The 17,811-nt window shown below is 34.5% G+C and overlaps 1 protein-coding gene across 1 annotated transcript; it reads left to right on the forward strand.

Moving 5' to 3' along the window:
• The first annotated feature begins 5,271 nt into the window (after positions 1-5,271).
• LOC145670735 (uncharacterized) lies at positions 5,272-14,451 on the forward strand. The gene is made up of 3 exons (XM_081739509.1): positions 5,272-5,769; positions 12,564-12,712; positions 14,250-14,451. The coding sequence occupies exons 1-3, from the start codon at positions 5,706-5,708 to the stop codon at positions 14,412-14,414; spliced, it is 378 nt and encodes a 125-aa protein (XP_081595635.1). The 5' UTR covers positions 5,272-5,705; the 3' UTR covers positions 14,415-14,451.
• The last annotated feature ends 3,360 nt before the right edge of the window (positions 14,452-17,811 follow it).

Genomic DNA, 17,811 nt, shown 5'->3' on the forward strand with positions numbered 1-17,811 from the left:
TTTTAAAAATCAACAATGTAGTTTTAAAAAACAAAATAGTGAGAAGTATAATTATCCAGTCCAGACACTCATCATTTAAGCAGGTATGTGTATCTCAGCTATGTGCGTGTTGATCGTGATACAATTTCTAGAGATTTACGATTTGTGATCTGAATTGTTATGCTACATTCACACTAAAACATACACACAGGCATCAAGATATTAATGAAACCAATACATTTCTTAAATGGAGTATAAATGTGTTATCATTTCCTCTCTATTCACTTCGACCTACTCATTTCGGACAATGAGTAGTAGCAATCTCTGAACGTCTCACTTTATTCATCCCCATGCTGTTAAGGCACGTTTCGTTTGCCTTAATACTAATTACTTAATCCTAATTTTAATCGTGCTAGGACTCGAACCAAAAGTTTCTCTACCATAATAAGAATGGGTAATATTACTATACGCGTTATAAGAGCCCCGGGAATCGAACCAAATGCATCTCCACCATTACAATGGTGGGTTATTCTAATAAGTACACCGGAAATCGAACCAAAAGGCCTGGGGTCGTTACAAGGCGTAAGCCTCGCAGCTATCTCCACCATAACAACCTCCTTACGTTGTGCTTTAAAAGCATGGGGATGAACTAAGTGAGACGTTTAGAGATTGCTACTACTCATTGTTTGAAATGAGTAGGTTGAAGTGAATTGAGAGGAAATGAGAACATAATTAAGCTTTATTTAAAAAATGTATTGGTATAATTAATATCATGATGTTTGTGTGTATGTTTGAGTGTGAATGTAGTATAATAATTTAGATTACAAATTGTAAAGCTTTAAAAATTGTATTATGATTAATACGCATATAGCTGAGATATACATATTTGCTTAAATGATGAGTGTTTGGACTGGATAATGATATTTTTTAATTTTTGATTTTTTGGACAGGATAGTTGGTTGTATGGAGTTTTTAGTTGAATTAACTAAAAGCCAACCATAACTGGTGGACTATGGTTGGATGTGGAAGAAGAATAGATCACCCTTGATCTATTCGTAGTTGAATAAATTGCAGCCCACTGCTTTGCTGCTAATTTCTTCATAAGTGTCTTTAATTTTTTTGATTCACTTTTGATCCCAATCCTCTCCAACGAGAGGTTTTTGTTTATGATTTTAGACACACTGGAATTTGCTTTGTTGATTATTTTTGTTTATTTTAGCTATTGGTGAAACATTGGTTTTAACCCGTATTACATTGTGACTAAATTTTCAGACAAACAATTTTTGCAAATCTGACAGTTATGCCACAGTTAAATTGTGTCAATGTTAACAGACAATATTTTATGTTGATGACATTACATATTTCATTTACAACTTTACAAATTAAAACAAAACAAATAAACTGACGACTTAGCGTTTAGTCACTAATTCAGTAACAACATAACACAAATACAACCATTTACGTAAATAAACAAATACACGTGTTTGTAAGACATGACCACATTTCATTATTGCTTCAATTTAATTTTTTTAATTTTAATTTAAATAAATATTAATTTTCATTACCAAAAACCGTAAAACCGTATATTGCTACAATATATATATATATATATATATATATATATATATCCAGTGGCGGATCCAAGGGAGGGGCTATGGGGGCTATACCCCGCCCCCCTTGATGCTCAGGTATACACTAGATAAAATGGGCTTCAATCCTGCTTTACACTGGATAAAACGGCAAACTATGGTTTAGCCCGTCCCTTGATCATATCCTGGATCCGCCCCTGTATATATATATGTATATATATATATACAGTGGCGGATCCAAGGGGAGGGCTATAAGGGCTATAGCCCCCATAGACGCACAGGTATACACTGGATAAAATGGGCTTTAATCCTGCTTTAAGTTTGTAGCAAATGAAACACATGGATTATTGCCGTTGGCTTTCTTGGGTCCTCCAGTATTCTTCCACATTTTCATACCACCAATTATTTCATGATCATTCACTCTCATTAATCATCCGCCTATTATAACCTATAGAGCATAACCAAAGGGATGTAAAACTAGAAATTTCACTTTTTTCAAATGGAATAGCGCATTTAGTTTAATCCCTGGCCAAATTAGTTTGTGGCGGACAACATCGTTTCCCTGGTTTTTTTCGGAGTACTCCTATTTCCTCCCATACTCTCATTCCATTAATTTTTTCATCGTCATTCACTTGCCTTAATGATCGCCTCCCTTAACCTAAAAGGCATAACGTGGGACGTTAAACTGTAAGATTTAATTTCATTTTGAAATGGGATAGTGACACTAAAGTACGGTTATATCTGTTTGTGTGTTTGTTCGATGAAAGTTTTCTTTCAGCACCGATTCTGTATGAGGGGAAGACTTATAGCTTAAGGTGGGATCCGAACCACCGTAATGTTGAGATTTTGTTGATGTTTCCATGAGACCATGTGACCAAAGGGTCACGCGCTAGGTATTAGGAATGCGGGAGGACAATATGATGGGTGTGAGGCAAGAACATGGTAACCCACAATTTTGCAATTTCTGCGTTTTGCAGCACCCGATAAAGAGCAACGTATACTGTTTTTCTACACCTTGTCTGTTTAATCCTTCATGTATATTCTTATGTGAAAAATCAGCTTTCCGATTTTGAAAATGAATTGTGCAGCAGAACACATCTAATTCTTAAAATAGTAAAATTGTTGGTTACCATGTTCTTGCCTCACACACTTCATATTATACGTGTTCGAGAAACACTGAAACGAGAGACACTATTTTTACCATCGAATTTAACATTTTTGTAATAACCACGAAAATCAAGTATTAAACGGCAAAAAAAAAAAAAAAAACCGCGAAACATGATAGAATATACTAATAAAACGGAAAAGCTATAAATTTAAAATTTACAAGAAAGGGATCATTTTAAAACGTTCGGACGCTATTGTGATACTTCCATTAACACTTAGCAAAAATACACAAATAAGAGACTAATATACTATTGCACGATATAATTTTATATCACTGTTAAAATTTCTGTTTCTCTAGGATATTATAATACCTTTTGTTAAAAGAATTAATTTATATTTTTTACAGTTTTAATCCTAGTACCCATGAAATAAACCACAGCTTGTGTTAATGTGGAATGCTGTCAATTTTAATTGAAATGGTAGCAATAATCGTGTGTCTTCACTTTTTGATAACTTTTTGACCGGTGTGTTTTGACATATTTACTGTACTCTTACAATATTTTTTCTACTTCTATCTCTTCATGAAAACTATACTTTTGCTCCCAGAAATGTTCAACTGTTAATTTAATGAGAGAAGAATGAGACTATTGCAGTCCAAAATTAGTGATCAATAAAACTTGATTGTGGCTTCTCCATGTGGACCACTGTTCCCTCTGTTTTCTGTCTTACCAGCATCCTTCAAAGACTCACTGCCTTTACGAAAGTATTGGGAAACTCAAACGTTACACAATGCTTCATACAAGCATTATATAACTATCTATGAGTTTTCGTAGTTGACTTTCCAAACTTTAGAAAACAAAACTTAATTGCAACATTCTATTCCATAATAATAATAATAATGCACAACATGCAACTCTGATACTGCTCGCCTACTGAAATTTCCACTACCCACCTGAAAGACATATTCGAACTGGGCAATGTTTTCGTTCCTCTGTTGCAAACAACTTGAATCTCGTGAACTTGATTCTCGCACTCATTCTGTTAAATCATTACAGGAAAAAGTTAATGTCATCCAGAAGTACGTAGACAAAATCCTAGTTCTCAATATTATCGTTCCGCTCCGCCATTACACACTAAAATCACTTCCATAACTGGAGAAATAACATCAGAAATCTAACCTCAACCCCGTAGAATTTTTACACCAGCAGAGAACATATTTAAAACTATTTTTCTTCAGTGTTAGTGCTTTGATGTTTATTAATTGCGGCACCATTTTTGTATAGTTTTGAAAACATTTCGAAGTTTAAAATTAACACTAAAATTTCTTCGTTGATTTTTGATGAATTTATATATGACTTTGGAAATTGCCCATATATGTTGTTTGAAACAGGCATACGTATAATCTTGAGTATTCTGAACAACGGAACTGTAAATTAATATTTTTACATTGCTTGCTCAATGCCAAAATTGGGGAGAAGGTTAGAAGTACAAACTTTCGCCTCCCCCCTATTGAATACTCATGATCTGATGGAAATAAATATGTTCTAGTTTGGTGATTTCCGGTAAAATGAGAAAAAATCGTGTTTCCAGTTAATAATAATAATACATTGCTAGGTTCGCATACATGTTCACCTTTTCTTTCAATTCAATTGAAGCCTCTTCAAATACCTTATAGTTGTATTTGTTTACGAACAGTTAATTGCTCAGTATGTCAACTCTGGTTAGAACATGAATTGTCAAATCGGGAATGCAAATTCCATCAAATATTAAGTAACTACTGTGGATAATTCGAACATATAATGCTGACTAAGGTTTTTCTAGCTGTTTCGGTGCTTATAAACCTTGTACTCTCTAGTAGGGAAAAAAGCCAAAGAAAGAAAGAAGTAGTCATTTTGCAACCGGCACTAACTCGGGCTTACCCTCCTTATCCTCGATAGGCTCGCGTTCATTAATCTCAATGGGCATCCAAATAGGATTCGCACTAGTTTGAGCTTGGGCTCGCTATTCACAGTTAAATTATGTCTGTTTAATGGTTGCAAGTGCGCGAAATAGCTAATCGAATAGAGATCTCAGGGGACCGGACACACCAAATTCTTAATCAAGACTTGTACAGGGAGTCCATAAAGTCCTGCATGAAAGTAAAACTCTATAAGTTGGAAACTACGTAATGCATTAGCAAATCATTTTTGGTGTACTTACAGAAAGGTTCAAAGTTTTGTTTCAGCTAGTTAAGGTTCATCGCCAAACCTCCAATTGTGCACCATTCACGTCCAAACATTCTTGCAGTCTTTTCGGGAAACCAAGAATTACGTGTTGGCGGTGCTCCTCTGGAATGTCCAAAATCACATCAGTTATTTTGTTCTTGAGATCGTGCAGATTAGCTGGCTTCTGCGAATACACCTTGGTCTTCACTTGTCCCCACAACCAGTAATCACAAGGCGACAAACCTGGTGATCTTGCAGGCCAAGGTGTGGGTTCTCTTCGGCCAATCCATCTCTCCTTCAATTCTTCGTTAAGAAACTGTCGAACTTGAAGGGCATAGTGCAGTGGTGCCCCATCCTTTTGCATGTAGATCTCATTAAGAATGCGTAACCTACACTGAGAAAATGGAGGGTTTGCTAAGCCAGGGTTAAATGAAAACTCGTTTGACAGTAGCCGAATTTCTGTTAAAAATACTCTCATTGAAGAAATTCTCTGGGTTATTGTAACCTAGCAGTGTTCGGTTAAATCATACTTTGCTGTTTTAACCTAATTCTAGGCTACTAATTTTGAAAAATTATATCTAACTAATTTACTCGGCTACTTCAAATAAGGAGAGATCGGTAAACACGCAACGCATTTGATAATTACCGAGTACGTGTGGTATTTTAGACAATGAAATTGCCGTTGCAGGGAAATTGGCGCTCTGCTTTATGATAAAGAAAAAATAACATCGCTGTTCTGTCGCGGTTATCTGTAAGGCTTCATATGTGTATGCAATAGTGTAATCACAGAGGAAAGTGGTGTAATATTTCCGTTAAATCGATTAAGATGCAGGAAACAAGAACATTATTAACAACATGGAAATTGGAACAATATATACCATTATTCGAAGGTAAGTTTGTGTTGATCATGTATGTATGTATCGTTACACCCGGCTCATAGACCTTCGAAAAATAGCAGTGTCTTGCTAGTTGTTAACATAAACTGAAACGTAGCTTTCACTTTACGTCTGTACGAGACACCTCACACATAAATTTGATGTGATAATGCTGTTGAATTGTGCGTACAGGTTTACTTTTGGCGCACCACTAGGAAGGATGGGTTAAGTTTAAAGGTTAAAAAAAGGGAGAAATTAAGTAAGAAATGGTGATTTGGAGTTCTTATGTGTTATTTATGTGTGTATTCTTGGCAGTAAAGTTATGTTTAATAGGCTAGAATACTAGAAACTGGGTTTTGGCAAGGGTACGAATTTCATTAACACAGAGAAAATGCATGTAGAAGTTGATACTATCTGCAATACGAGGAATGTTCCGATGATCGAGGAGCATGATAATCGTATAGGATGGTGAATCGGTACGTTGAATATGATATTTCTTTTACTTTGACTTTTACCGAATTACACAAGAAAATAGAATCTATTATGAAGTGAAAACCAACTTCTGTGAAAAGCGGGTAAAGTCACAGTTCTAGTGTAAGTAAAGTATTACCGGGAACCCTAAACTAACCTAATCGAACAATTATTAATGGTTTAACTGCATTTTTGAAGGTTTGAAACTGGACGTAAGCCGAAAGAATTGTTGGAAAATTAAAATTCTTTCACTAGTTTTCTTCTTATTGTGTCCTAAAAGGATTATACTGGGCAGTATAAAAATATTTCACATGACATAGATAACATTCAAGGAGGCAAACAAAAAAGTTCTTAAAAAATTACAAGTTGTGCATAAATACGGCTTTCGGATGTGTAACGTAAAAACTATAGTGCACAAAACACAAACCAACTTATGATAGGCGGCCACTAAAAGCACGAATCGTATCTAACCGAGTGATGGAAGGGCGAAGCTGACTCGCCGTCGCATTAGCGCGGGTTGAATCCGAAGGGACTGCGCGTTGGCGATGGTGGGTATACGCGAAGGCAAGGGTAGCAGAAAGTGGGTTTAGGCCAGGATACAAGTTTCATTAAAACTTGTCATGGTTTCATAGTAGTATAATGCTCCACTTTTAAACATAACAGGATCTGTACACGGTGGAGAAATATGCAGCCGGTGGAAAATAGAAACTTCAATTATTTTATCGGTCGTAAAGAACTTGTAACGCTATTACACTTGTAAACCTGAAATATAGTCGTATTATTTTGTTTCATTCTGTAGCCTGCAGAAATTTCATCCTGATAAATGTCTTTTCATGGAAAGTATTAAAAATTTGCCTGTAAATCTTTCAAAATGTGGTGCTCCAAAACTACTACAGCACCGAATTGTGGCTTATTTTGTTGGCTTCATGACAGTGACGGCGAATATGGTATTTAATGCAGTATGTAATGCCGAAAGTCACTGCATGTTACAAACTGAATTTCCCTTTGATATCTATTTCATTTCTTTTATATACGATGTGTAAATGAATTTGATTACTGATAGTATTTGCAATGCCTATTTTTGTGTTTCTTTTATGTAGTAGATGTAGCTTAGTATTTCAATTTAATTGGTATATATGTTTATGTATCTTTTACCCTGACGAGTCTTGTTCACAAGCACAAATTCGTACAATATGCATGATTATAAAGACGAAACAAATTGAATGAATGAATTTAACCAGAATAACAATTAATTGAGAAATAGTTGGTGTAACTGAATGACAAGATTTATAATTTGCAAAAGCAATGCAAGGGAGGTATCATAGTGTTGAAAAATGAAATGTATCAGCACAAGTGAGGCTGTTCGTAAAAACTAGCGAAATTTTTATGATCCTTTCTGGCATTATTGAAATGAATTGAAATGAAATCTTTGTTTTACGTCCCACGATTATGCCGATTATGCTAAAGGAGACGGTGATGATGAGTAATGAATGAAATGCTGGAATGAAGAATGTGGGAGGAAACGGGAGAACCCCGAGAAAACCCCCGCACATGGTGTTGTCCACCACAAAGTTCACTTTGCGGGGACTGGGATCGAACCCAGGACCTCAAGCACCAGAGGTGAACGCTCTACCACTGAGCCACCGCGGCCCCTTCCAGCATTATTATTGAGTGACCCTTGAATTTGAAACTTCAAATTTTGACAGTACATATGATTTGTGACGTAGGATACCGCTAAGGAAGAAATTTTGGAAATTTGACGGCGTAGGTGTGGAAAAGAGGGTGGAAATTATTTTAATAAGATGTCCATATCTCTGAATCCCTTAGGCTTAGAAACTTGAAGTTGTTTGTTTCGACTTCTTATTTAAAATAAGTTGACACGTGTTTAATTGTTTTGATATTTTAGTGAAAAGGAGGAGAAAAGAGGCGGAAAGAACAAAATCTAGTCTATTTGAAGAGGCATTTAGCTATGCAAATTTACGAAAACCTTAAATATAGTTGATTTGATGAAGCTCTTTTGCCATTTTTTCCCTTTTTTGTTAGCCCTTAAATTAATTCTAAAAATACTGTTTCTTTGAAAATAAAGTGTAAACATAAAAAGAGAAGAATATTTGTCATTATATACAATCGCATTAATTGATTTCCCATGAAAGGGTGTTTTATTACGCAACAAACTCTTAATTTTTCTTCTTCTCTCTTCCTACCTACAGCTTTACAGGTACTTAACAATAATTGTCGACTGAGAAATAATTTTAATGTCGCTCCCGTAACGGTGAAGTGCTTTTAAATTATTTTAAATTTCGCATTTCATTGCAAGAATGAGAGTTTCCTTATACAAATTTATTAACTTTTTCGGTTCTTCATGCTACGGAGATTGTTTTAGTTTATTAAAGGAAACAAATAGGACTTCTAATTAGCTTGAAAACACTCAATGCAACCATGATGATTCGTGTGGGTCTGCGGAGAAATTATACTGTTGTAAGGATCGAAAGAAATACTACTGAAAATTGGGAGAATGGCAGCCTACACAAAGAAAAAAAATCTTTGAGTTTTACGACCCACAAATATGCCGCGACACATAGGTTAAAACAACTGGTTATGAGAAATGAATGAAATGGTGGAATCTAGAAAGTGGGAGGATACTGAGAAAACCCATGCACACGGTGTTTGTCCACCACAAACCCTACTTGGTACGAGCTAAGATCAAACCAGAGGCTACGCGCATGCTCTACCACTAAACCATGGCGCCCTCCAGCCTACACAACCAATACGCAATCCAACGACGGTGCATCCAGTTCCACACCTCTGCTAGCGGCGACGTCATCTACGATTTATTTATATTCGACTGATAATTCTGGCTGTCTACCTTCACAAAGTAATTTGTTATTGAGAGTCATATATGTTACCTGTTAGTCTTCACTGAATAAAATTCAACATTTCAAATTTTACTATAACTTACTTTTAATCGCACACACTAAAAGGCATTTAGAATCTATAATTTAGGTTAGCAGCTCAAAATCAAAAAAAGCTTACTTGTTAGGGCCATCTAGCCTTTTTTCTTCAGAGGTTGTTAGCAACACTGAAGGTGAAAGGGGCTCTTTTGTTTGACGCAGCGAATCGAGTACGTTCAGCTAATATATATATCTTTGTGTTGTAAAGTGTCAATTTTGGTTAGGAGTTGTTTTATTCTTGCTTTTAATATGAAAAGAAAGGGAATATAGAAGAGGCCCATAATGTGAATCTGTTCGTTTATGATAGAAAGTCTCAGGTTTTGTATTTTCTCCCCTTTTACTTTGAGTCATTTCCTCTCTTCCGTGTTTATTAATTAAAAATTAGTGTTAGTGTACGATGTTGCAGCTCTGTTAATTAACCGTGTCCATGAAATGTTCAATAGCTTATGCATCTTTATGAGATTCTAGTAAGTGCAAGTGAAAAGTTGTTGTGACTTAAATATAAAATACCGGTAGTAAATCTACAATGGGTTAACCAGTGTATATGTTATCAAAAGAATAAAGTTGCATCCTCTCAGGTTCCAAGATGCTAAAACGCTACGACTGGACCGAGAGCGCGGAGTGTCTGAAGCTTTCTGTCAATAGTCTATTTGCTTAGGTATAATGTGGGTGTTGAAAAGAAATATAAACAAACAGAGAATGCGAAAGTAAAAGTAATGAAAATAATAAATATTGTAGAAATTGAATATGTTCTTATGTGTTCTCCGCAGATTTTTAATAGGATATGATACATTCACGACTAGCCTCCATAGTAGCTGTTTCCTTTTATTAATATTAAAACTAAAGGAATCAGTAAATAGCCGCAAAATTGTAATAACAGAGCTTTTACTACATGTATAATGAAGAGGTCAAATCGCTGCGCAAAAAAAAAATCTTTTGTAATGCTTACAATAATCATTTAGAAAAATTTAGATAAAAGGTTTCATGTAACAAATTCAGTTTATACACCGATTTCTTCAAATGTTTTCTGATAGCTTAAAGAATGGTTGTTCAAAAACAAGATTTTCTAACGAATAACTCGCACTCGGAGGAGCAAAGAAGAAGGGAGTGGGGTGAGATCATGTGATAAAATTTGTTTCTTTGAATTTGTCCTACTTGTCTGCAGGGCAATGTTAGTCTTCTAATAATTTAATATTACTTTTCTTAAATCTTAATTGGAAGATCAACAAGTGTAAATTTAATCACAACTAAATTTTATCACAATTTGAATTTTTAATAAATGCTAAACGACATAAAGTTGAAAGTTGTCTTTAGGATCTAGTAATGTTAAATGTGTTAATACAATGTATTTTATTGTTATTTAACTATTATACGTACTATACGTCTTAAGATGGTAGAAATTAGGCATAAAGTCTTTCAGTAAGTCATACTATAGTTTTAGAGTGTGAATATTGAAAGTATCTTTAAAAAAAAGATATTTTTTTTTCTACTAAGGTCAAAGTGTTCAGTGCTGCATGCTCCTTTCAGATATTGAACTTACTCCGTATTTGATTTCCGGTATTTAAAAAAGTTAAATTTTAATAAGTGAAAGTTTAAATAGATTTTATTAAAATCTTGTTGTGGCTGTGTCTTAGTCAAAATAATAACCAGAGGACAACGTTAATAGTGCAAGACCACAAATCCCCACTGTGGTTCATTTGTTCGATGCTCGATAATGGTAGTTATTGGCTTTTGCTGTAAGTGCTTGAGACGCAGCACTCATTACCAACGGAAGTAGTACAAATTCATAGCCTTCAACTTAGTTTATTCGATTTTGAAATTATTACAAATTTTAAGGCTGTGTACATACAATATTCTTTATAATGGAGAGTGATTTTTTAAACGATTCCCTTATACTATATGGTGATACAATTACTTTATACGAAAGCTAATATTAATTTGGATTAAAACCAACCTCTTTTGAAGTATGGTGCCATCGTGCAATGGGTCAATATCAGATCTTTATGTATAAAATGCAAAATCTTGAGTGACTGATTGAATGAATGACTGACCCTCGCACAAGCCAAACCGCTTAGGCTAGAAACTTGAAATTTGGTCAGTACATAGGGTTTGTGACGTAGGGTAGTACTAAACAAGGATTTCTGGAAATTCGGCGGGTATGTGGGAAAGGGGGGTGGGAAATATTGTAAAGATGGCCGTATCTCTTAATTCTTTAAGGTTAGAAACTTGACGAATTGTATTTGGACTTCTGATTTAAACAGTGACACGTGTTTCAGTTTTTTATTATATTTTACAAAAAATGGGAAGAAAAAAAAGAAAATGAAGAGAGGTGTGTGTTTGTAAGTATTATAGTAAAATATCGATATGTCGAAACATTGAAGGTTAAAAACATGGAATTTGGGATTTGGACTTCTCATTTAAAATAATTAGACACGTGCTTCGGGGTTTTTTGACATATTGCCTAGAAGAAAATAAAAGGATGGCAGGGGGAAAATGGGGTGGGAAATATTTTAATAAGATGGAAATTGCTTAACTTAGAAACTTGAAGGGACGTAGGATTCGCGACATAGAGTATCTCTAAGGAATGATTTATGGAAATTCGACGAGGAAGAGGGGAAAGTATTTTAATAAGATGGGCATATTTCCTAATCATTAGCATTCTTCGGAATACCCTTTTGGGCCATTAAGTTAGAAATTTTGAAGTTATGTATTTGGAATTCTGATTTTAAATAATTTGACACGTGTTTCAGTGGTTTTTGATATCTTAGTAAAAATGGGAATTTCGAAAATTCTGTTTACTAGGGTGGAATTGTTGGTCAGACGCCGCGAAGTGGGTATGTGAAGCTACTATTATATATAGGGTGAGGCATTTAAAACTCTGGAAATATCTGAAAAACTAAGACAGAAAACGTTGAAATTTTGCACCATTCAAACATCGGCAGAGATGATTAATAAACTTTATAATAAACACAAATACAGAAAATTTATAATAAATACAAATACAGAAAGCTTATTACAAAATAATTACAAATATTATTTAGAAAGTAGTTAACAAGGAACCAGTACATGATAAGTCATCAAATATCCTTGAGTTCTTTCTTCTGGTCCTGCCTTAACCTACATTTTTGGGTAATTCATATTCTGGCCACACTTTAATTTCTATGATGGCAACACTGAAAATTCTTCCGATTCATATTTCGGGTGTAGAATAACATTATCTATTATTGTGGTAAGTTACATTTCATTATCTCTTTCCACTTACGAGAAACAGGCAAAAGAAAATATGTTAGCTTTTGTATCATTTTTAGTAGTCTGCCCCCGTAATCACATCACACCTTGCAGTCTTATTTTGTCCTACAGAAGTGTAATTATTAATATATTTTCCAGAGAATGAAATTACTAGCAACATAATGGCCATGCTCCAAGGCGAAGACATAAATTCTCTGTTTCCAAAAGTGGGACACAGAGCATTGTTCAGGAAACATTGGAACATGTGGAAGAAAGATATGCATCCACTAGTAGACTGTGATTCTGCGGTTAGTTGTATATTTTACTTATTCGTAGTTTTATCATTACTAACATATCTGAAGTATATAAATGACAAAGCTTCTGAAGTATTTAAAGGTATCGTATAGTTATATTACACTTCCAAACGATGCTATGCATAAGTGTAAGAACAGGGTTCCTACTTCTCAGAGAGAACTGAGAGAAAATGTTGCAGGTCAGGGGAAAAGACTGGCAATCAGGGAAAGTCAGGGAAATTTTATAAAATATATTTTTCTAACATTAATTGTACACCAATTTCAGCTTAGCCAACCATTATAATACCTATTTGGTTTTTATTTCTATTTTCTATTTACACCTGAGCTATTGAGATGTTTTAGAGCAGAAAAGCTCACACTGCTGGAACATATAATGTTAGTATGTTAAATTTAGAATGTGTTTTATACCTTTAATTACTTCTGATTTGAAATATACTTAACTAATAACTCTGATTGCACAATACTATTCCATTTGTGATAAATTATCTAATACATATGTTCCAGTAGTGATGACCTGCGCACATAGGCTATTTTTGTCATAATAACTTTTACATAATGGCATTTTGGGATATTAAATTCCAACAAAGGTGTTTGTGACTAAATATAGGTTTAGAAATTATTATTATAAACCTAATAAAATATAGTACCAGAGAGCAAGGAGCATACGTGCTACCCTAAAGATGTTCTAATTTCCCCGTTAATGATTGTTAGACGAGACATTCCCATTGGCGAATAACTGTTCCCTTTTAGTCGTAACAGCAGAAATCAAACAGGCTCCTTATATAAACAGTTACTTTGAAACAGAGTTGCATAAAATTCAACTATACCTCCCGCTTCTCTGCCGATCACAGTATACAGTAAGCACAACAGAAAATAATAGCATAAATGACCACACACAGGGAAGCATAAATGACCACACGTCTTCCTTCTATTTGACATCCACGACAAACGGGATAAGTTGATATTAGAATACCTTGAGGTTTTTGGACTTATATTTAATATTGAATGTATTTAATGGCTTAAGATCTTAATTTTAAAAATGTAATAGAAAATGATGCATAAAAGAACATTTGTTAACAGAAGTAACCATACACTTTTCATTTGGTCTTGGAAATATATCAAGGTATTCTTGTCGTGTTATAACATCTACTTTCTGTTCTTCGCTATCAGTATTTCTCGCAGGATTGCTCATTGGAATAAATTTCATATCTATCTCATTTAGATTTTGGATGCATGCTTACTAACATCATTTATTAAATGTTTCTTATTGTCGAACTAGTAAATGTGGAAAGATATACAATATTCACTTAATGGCAGGCCTTTTGTTGTAAGCAAGAAAGAATCAAACATACTAGTATTCTGTATTTTAACGAAGTAGGCGTAATTTCTTCAGGCACGTTTCTTTAACTAGCTCAAGTACTGGCAGCGAAACACCGTAATGATAATATATCTTAATGTCTTTGTAAGTAATATTAATTTATATTGCAATTAGCTACTACAATAATGAAAATAATTACTTTTTTCTTTCCAGCTCCTTAAGGACTATGAGTACATGTACTCAGACAACACAATCAGCTTATTTGAAACTTTCCCAGTATTAAAATCAAAACTTTTTGACGTTGCCACGAAAAAGAAGAAACCACGAAACTCTGATGGTCGACTGTTTCATTTCCTACAGTACAAGAACGGTACGTAACTTTTCCCTGTGTAAAAGTATGTAACAAAGCAGAACCTTTAAACAGTGATCCCAAAAAAGGGTATTACTATGCTTTGACAATTAACGTAATTGTGCATCCAGAGTAAATTGTTTCATTAATTCTATTGAAGTAAGTTCATGGAAATCCTGAAACGAATTGCTTAAGGAAAGAAAAGTTTCTACGCTAAAGATGGACTTTCTTTTTTACATATCATTTAGGAAAATATGAAAAACGATTAGAAAAATATCTGTACTAACTAGAAAGCAAGTTCTATGGTTTAAACCAGGTTTTTAGGGTTGAAGTAAGTTTTTTTTTATATATAAAGAGTTTTTTTTTTTTTTTTTTGTCTGTCAGTCACAGCAAAAACTGTGAGAATTATTGACAAACGGCTTTCGGAAATCGATTCAGCATCCAAAGAATTGGTTGCATCTCCTTCAACAACCATTCACTTATACCGAAAATGGTGGAAATTGACCACTTTTGGTTTCAATACTAATGGTCATAACTCAAAAATGGTAATGCCTAGCGACAAACGGTTTCCGGAAATCGATTAACGATTTCAAGAAAATAAACCATCTCTACTCTTGCGTTTATACTAAATCCGAAAACTGTAGAAATTCACTACTACTTCCGGTTTCAACATTAATGGTCATAAATAAGAAATAGTCAGTGGTATCGACAAGCGGCTTTTGGGAATTGATTTAGCATCGCAAGATTAGATCCCATTTCCTTGAACCGGAAGTGGTAGAAATCTACTACCTCCTGTTTCAACAGTAAGGACTACAACCCAAAAACGGTAATAGGTAGCTCAAACAGTTTTCGCAAATTGATTCAGGGTTTTACTATTGCATTTGTATATTTGAAGTATACTGTACCTTTAAATTGTGGAATAATACTTACTTGTTTACATTATGTAATTCGTCACTTCTGTCTCTGCTTGAAAAATATGGCTATAGATAACGTTGATATAAGGATTTAGAAGCTTCATTGGTGCAACTTCATTTTCATGTAACGTGATCTACGAGGGTCAGCTGAACATTTCGAGGCGTAAAATGAAAGAATGTAATTGCGTCTTTGAAGTACTTTTATTTCTCAACGCATCTGCCACCCATGCGGCATTTGGGTAGGTCGAGCGTGGGAACGAACCCTAGCCTGCTCTGATCGCCTCAGCTATTCCAGATAAATGCCTGGGTAGTACCTTATCTGAGGGCAGGCGAACTTCGTTCCTCCGTCTTAGCCTCACTTTAAGGGCTGATGAGACTTAGTAGTTGGATGCCCGAACCCCTCCTTGTGTCCTTTCCTTGAATAAATAAATAAATAAATAAATAAATAAATAATAATAATAATAATAATAATTTTACATATCAAGTAATGTGGTCTTCTTTAGCTACAATAAACACAATTCAGTCGGATCTCAATGCTTATATAATATCCAGAACATACGTTTCTAGAAAGTCCCGAAAAGCAGGAATCTTCTGTGGTTTTCCGATCATTAGCTGATTAAAAAGCCCTGTCCAGTAAGATTTTTTCGCTTTTAACTTTGGGAACAAGTTGACTGGAAGACATGGGAAAGAGTATTGTTCTTCAGTCGCGGTACGGCAAAAGTAGATCTGCTGGATAATCGTTTACTTCTCTGGTTCAAATTCCAGCAGTTCTATATGCTTTGTATTGGACAAGTATTTTGTGTATATCTGGTTTTGCTGAGTAACCAATTGTTTATTAATGGTGTGTATAGGTTTCTTCATGGTACTTCAATTTCCTCTTACTCTCCTTCCAGCAAGTCTATCATTCATCTGTTCTTTTCACTCAACCTACAGTCACAACAGCAGGAAATTAAACTAGATCAAGGCATCTAGTTCCTGCATGAGAAACATATTTCTTCAATAGCTATTATGCTATCTTTATTTCTGTCGGCAGGGTCACTGTTCAATCCCTTGGTAAGATCTTCAGAAACAAGGTTTGTCTATAGATGTACCAAACAAATTATGGGACAATACCAGCAAAGATGGTTCAGAACGATACTTCCCAGCCCTACTTTGCCTCTGCAGGGCAGACCTTTTAGTCATTGGGGTTTTAAACTCTTAACTGGATAAATACTTATATAGTTGTAGTTTCTTAAACAAAGTCCTAAGATTTTTTGTTTTAAAAATGTCTTTCCGGTTAAAAGCGCTTGAAATATTATGGAAATTGCATTAGTTTTTTTTTTTTTTCATTCAGTCAACATGTTCTGCTCACAACTTATTTTGGACTTTTTCATTCTAAATTGAAATATGGTATTACATTCTGGGGATCTACTGCACTGCTAAATTCCATATTCGTTTTACAAAAGAGAGCTTTAAGGTTTATGACCGGAAGTAAACTTCGACCTTCTTGTAAACCTCTATTTAAATTTCTGGAAATCTTACCTCTTCCATGTTTATATATATATGAACTTCTAAAATTTGTAAGAAAAGATATACAGATAGATACAAGCAGGTTCCGGTTGAACTATTCATATGCATAATACAAGACAAGCGTCTGACCTTCATGTAGAGTCCTCACGTTTAAAAGTACATAAGAATAGTACATTTCCTATGGCAGTGAATATTTATAACAAGCTTCCTTCCACTTTAAAAAACAAAATATGGTTTCAATAAAGCAGTCAAGTCCTACCTACTCGAACACTGTTTCTATTCTGTAGAAGAATATCTCGCCTGTAGTAAATAATGTTTAAAGTATATATATTTTGTATATCTATAATGTAAGGTTTTATTAACTGTTATGCTGTTTTATATCGATGTATGTAAATTAGGATAATGAAAAATTGTATCTGTTTTTTTAACATAAATTCACATTATTTTAATATTGCATGTAGATTTAAACCTATACATATGTACACATTCAGTGTTCTTATGACGTGTCCAACTCATACGTTCACGCTGTGAACAATTTGTATGAAAAAGGATGAAAATAAAAAAAAAATGAGATCTTTGAGTTTTACGTCCCACGGTTATGCCGGTTAGGCTAAAGGAGACGGTGATGATGAGTAATGAATGAAATGGTGGAATGAAGAAAGTGGGAGGAAACGGGAGAACCCCGAGAAAACCCACGCACACGGTTTTTGTCCACCACAAAGTTCACTTGGCGGGGCCTGGATGAAAATAAATACAATACAATACAATTATAATTAGTAGCAACTGAGAAAATTTCATTCGTGACACGGCAATAATAAAGCCGAGTTATGCAGAGAATTCGTACAGTTTCAGTAGCTGAATGTTACAGCGCTCACATTGGTGCGTGGAGTCACTAGTTTGATCCCACTCATGCTAAGTGAAACTTGTAGGGGACAAATACTGTGTGTGAAGGTTTTGTCATTGTCGTCATCAAAGAATATTATATTTCTGCAATGGAACTAAA

This window comes from Thermobia domestica, chromosome 14 (genome assembly GCF_964235325.1).
Source record: "Thermobia domestica chromosome 14, izTheDome1.hap1.1, whole genome shotgun sequence".
NCBI classification, from domain to species: domain Eukaryota; kingdom Metazoa; phylum Arthropoda; class Insecta; order Zygentoma; family Lepismatidae; genus Thermobia; species Thermobia domestica.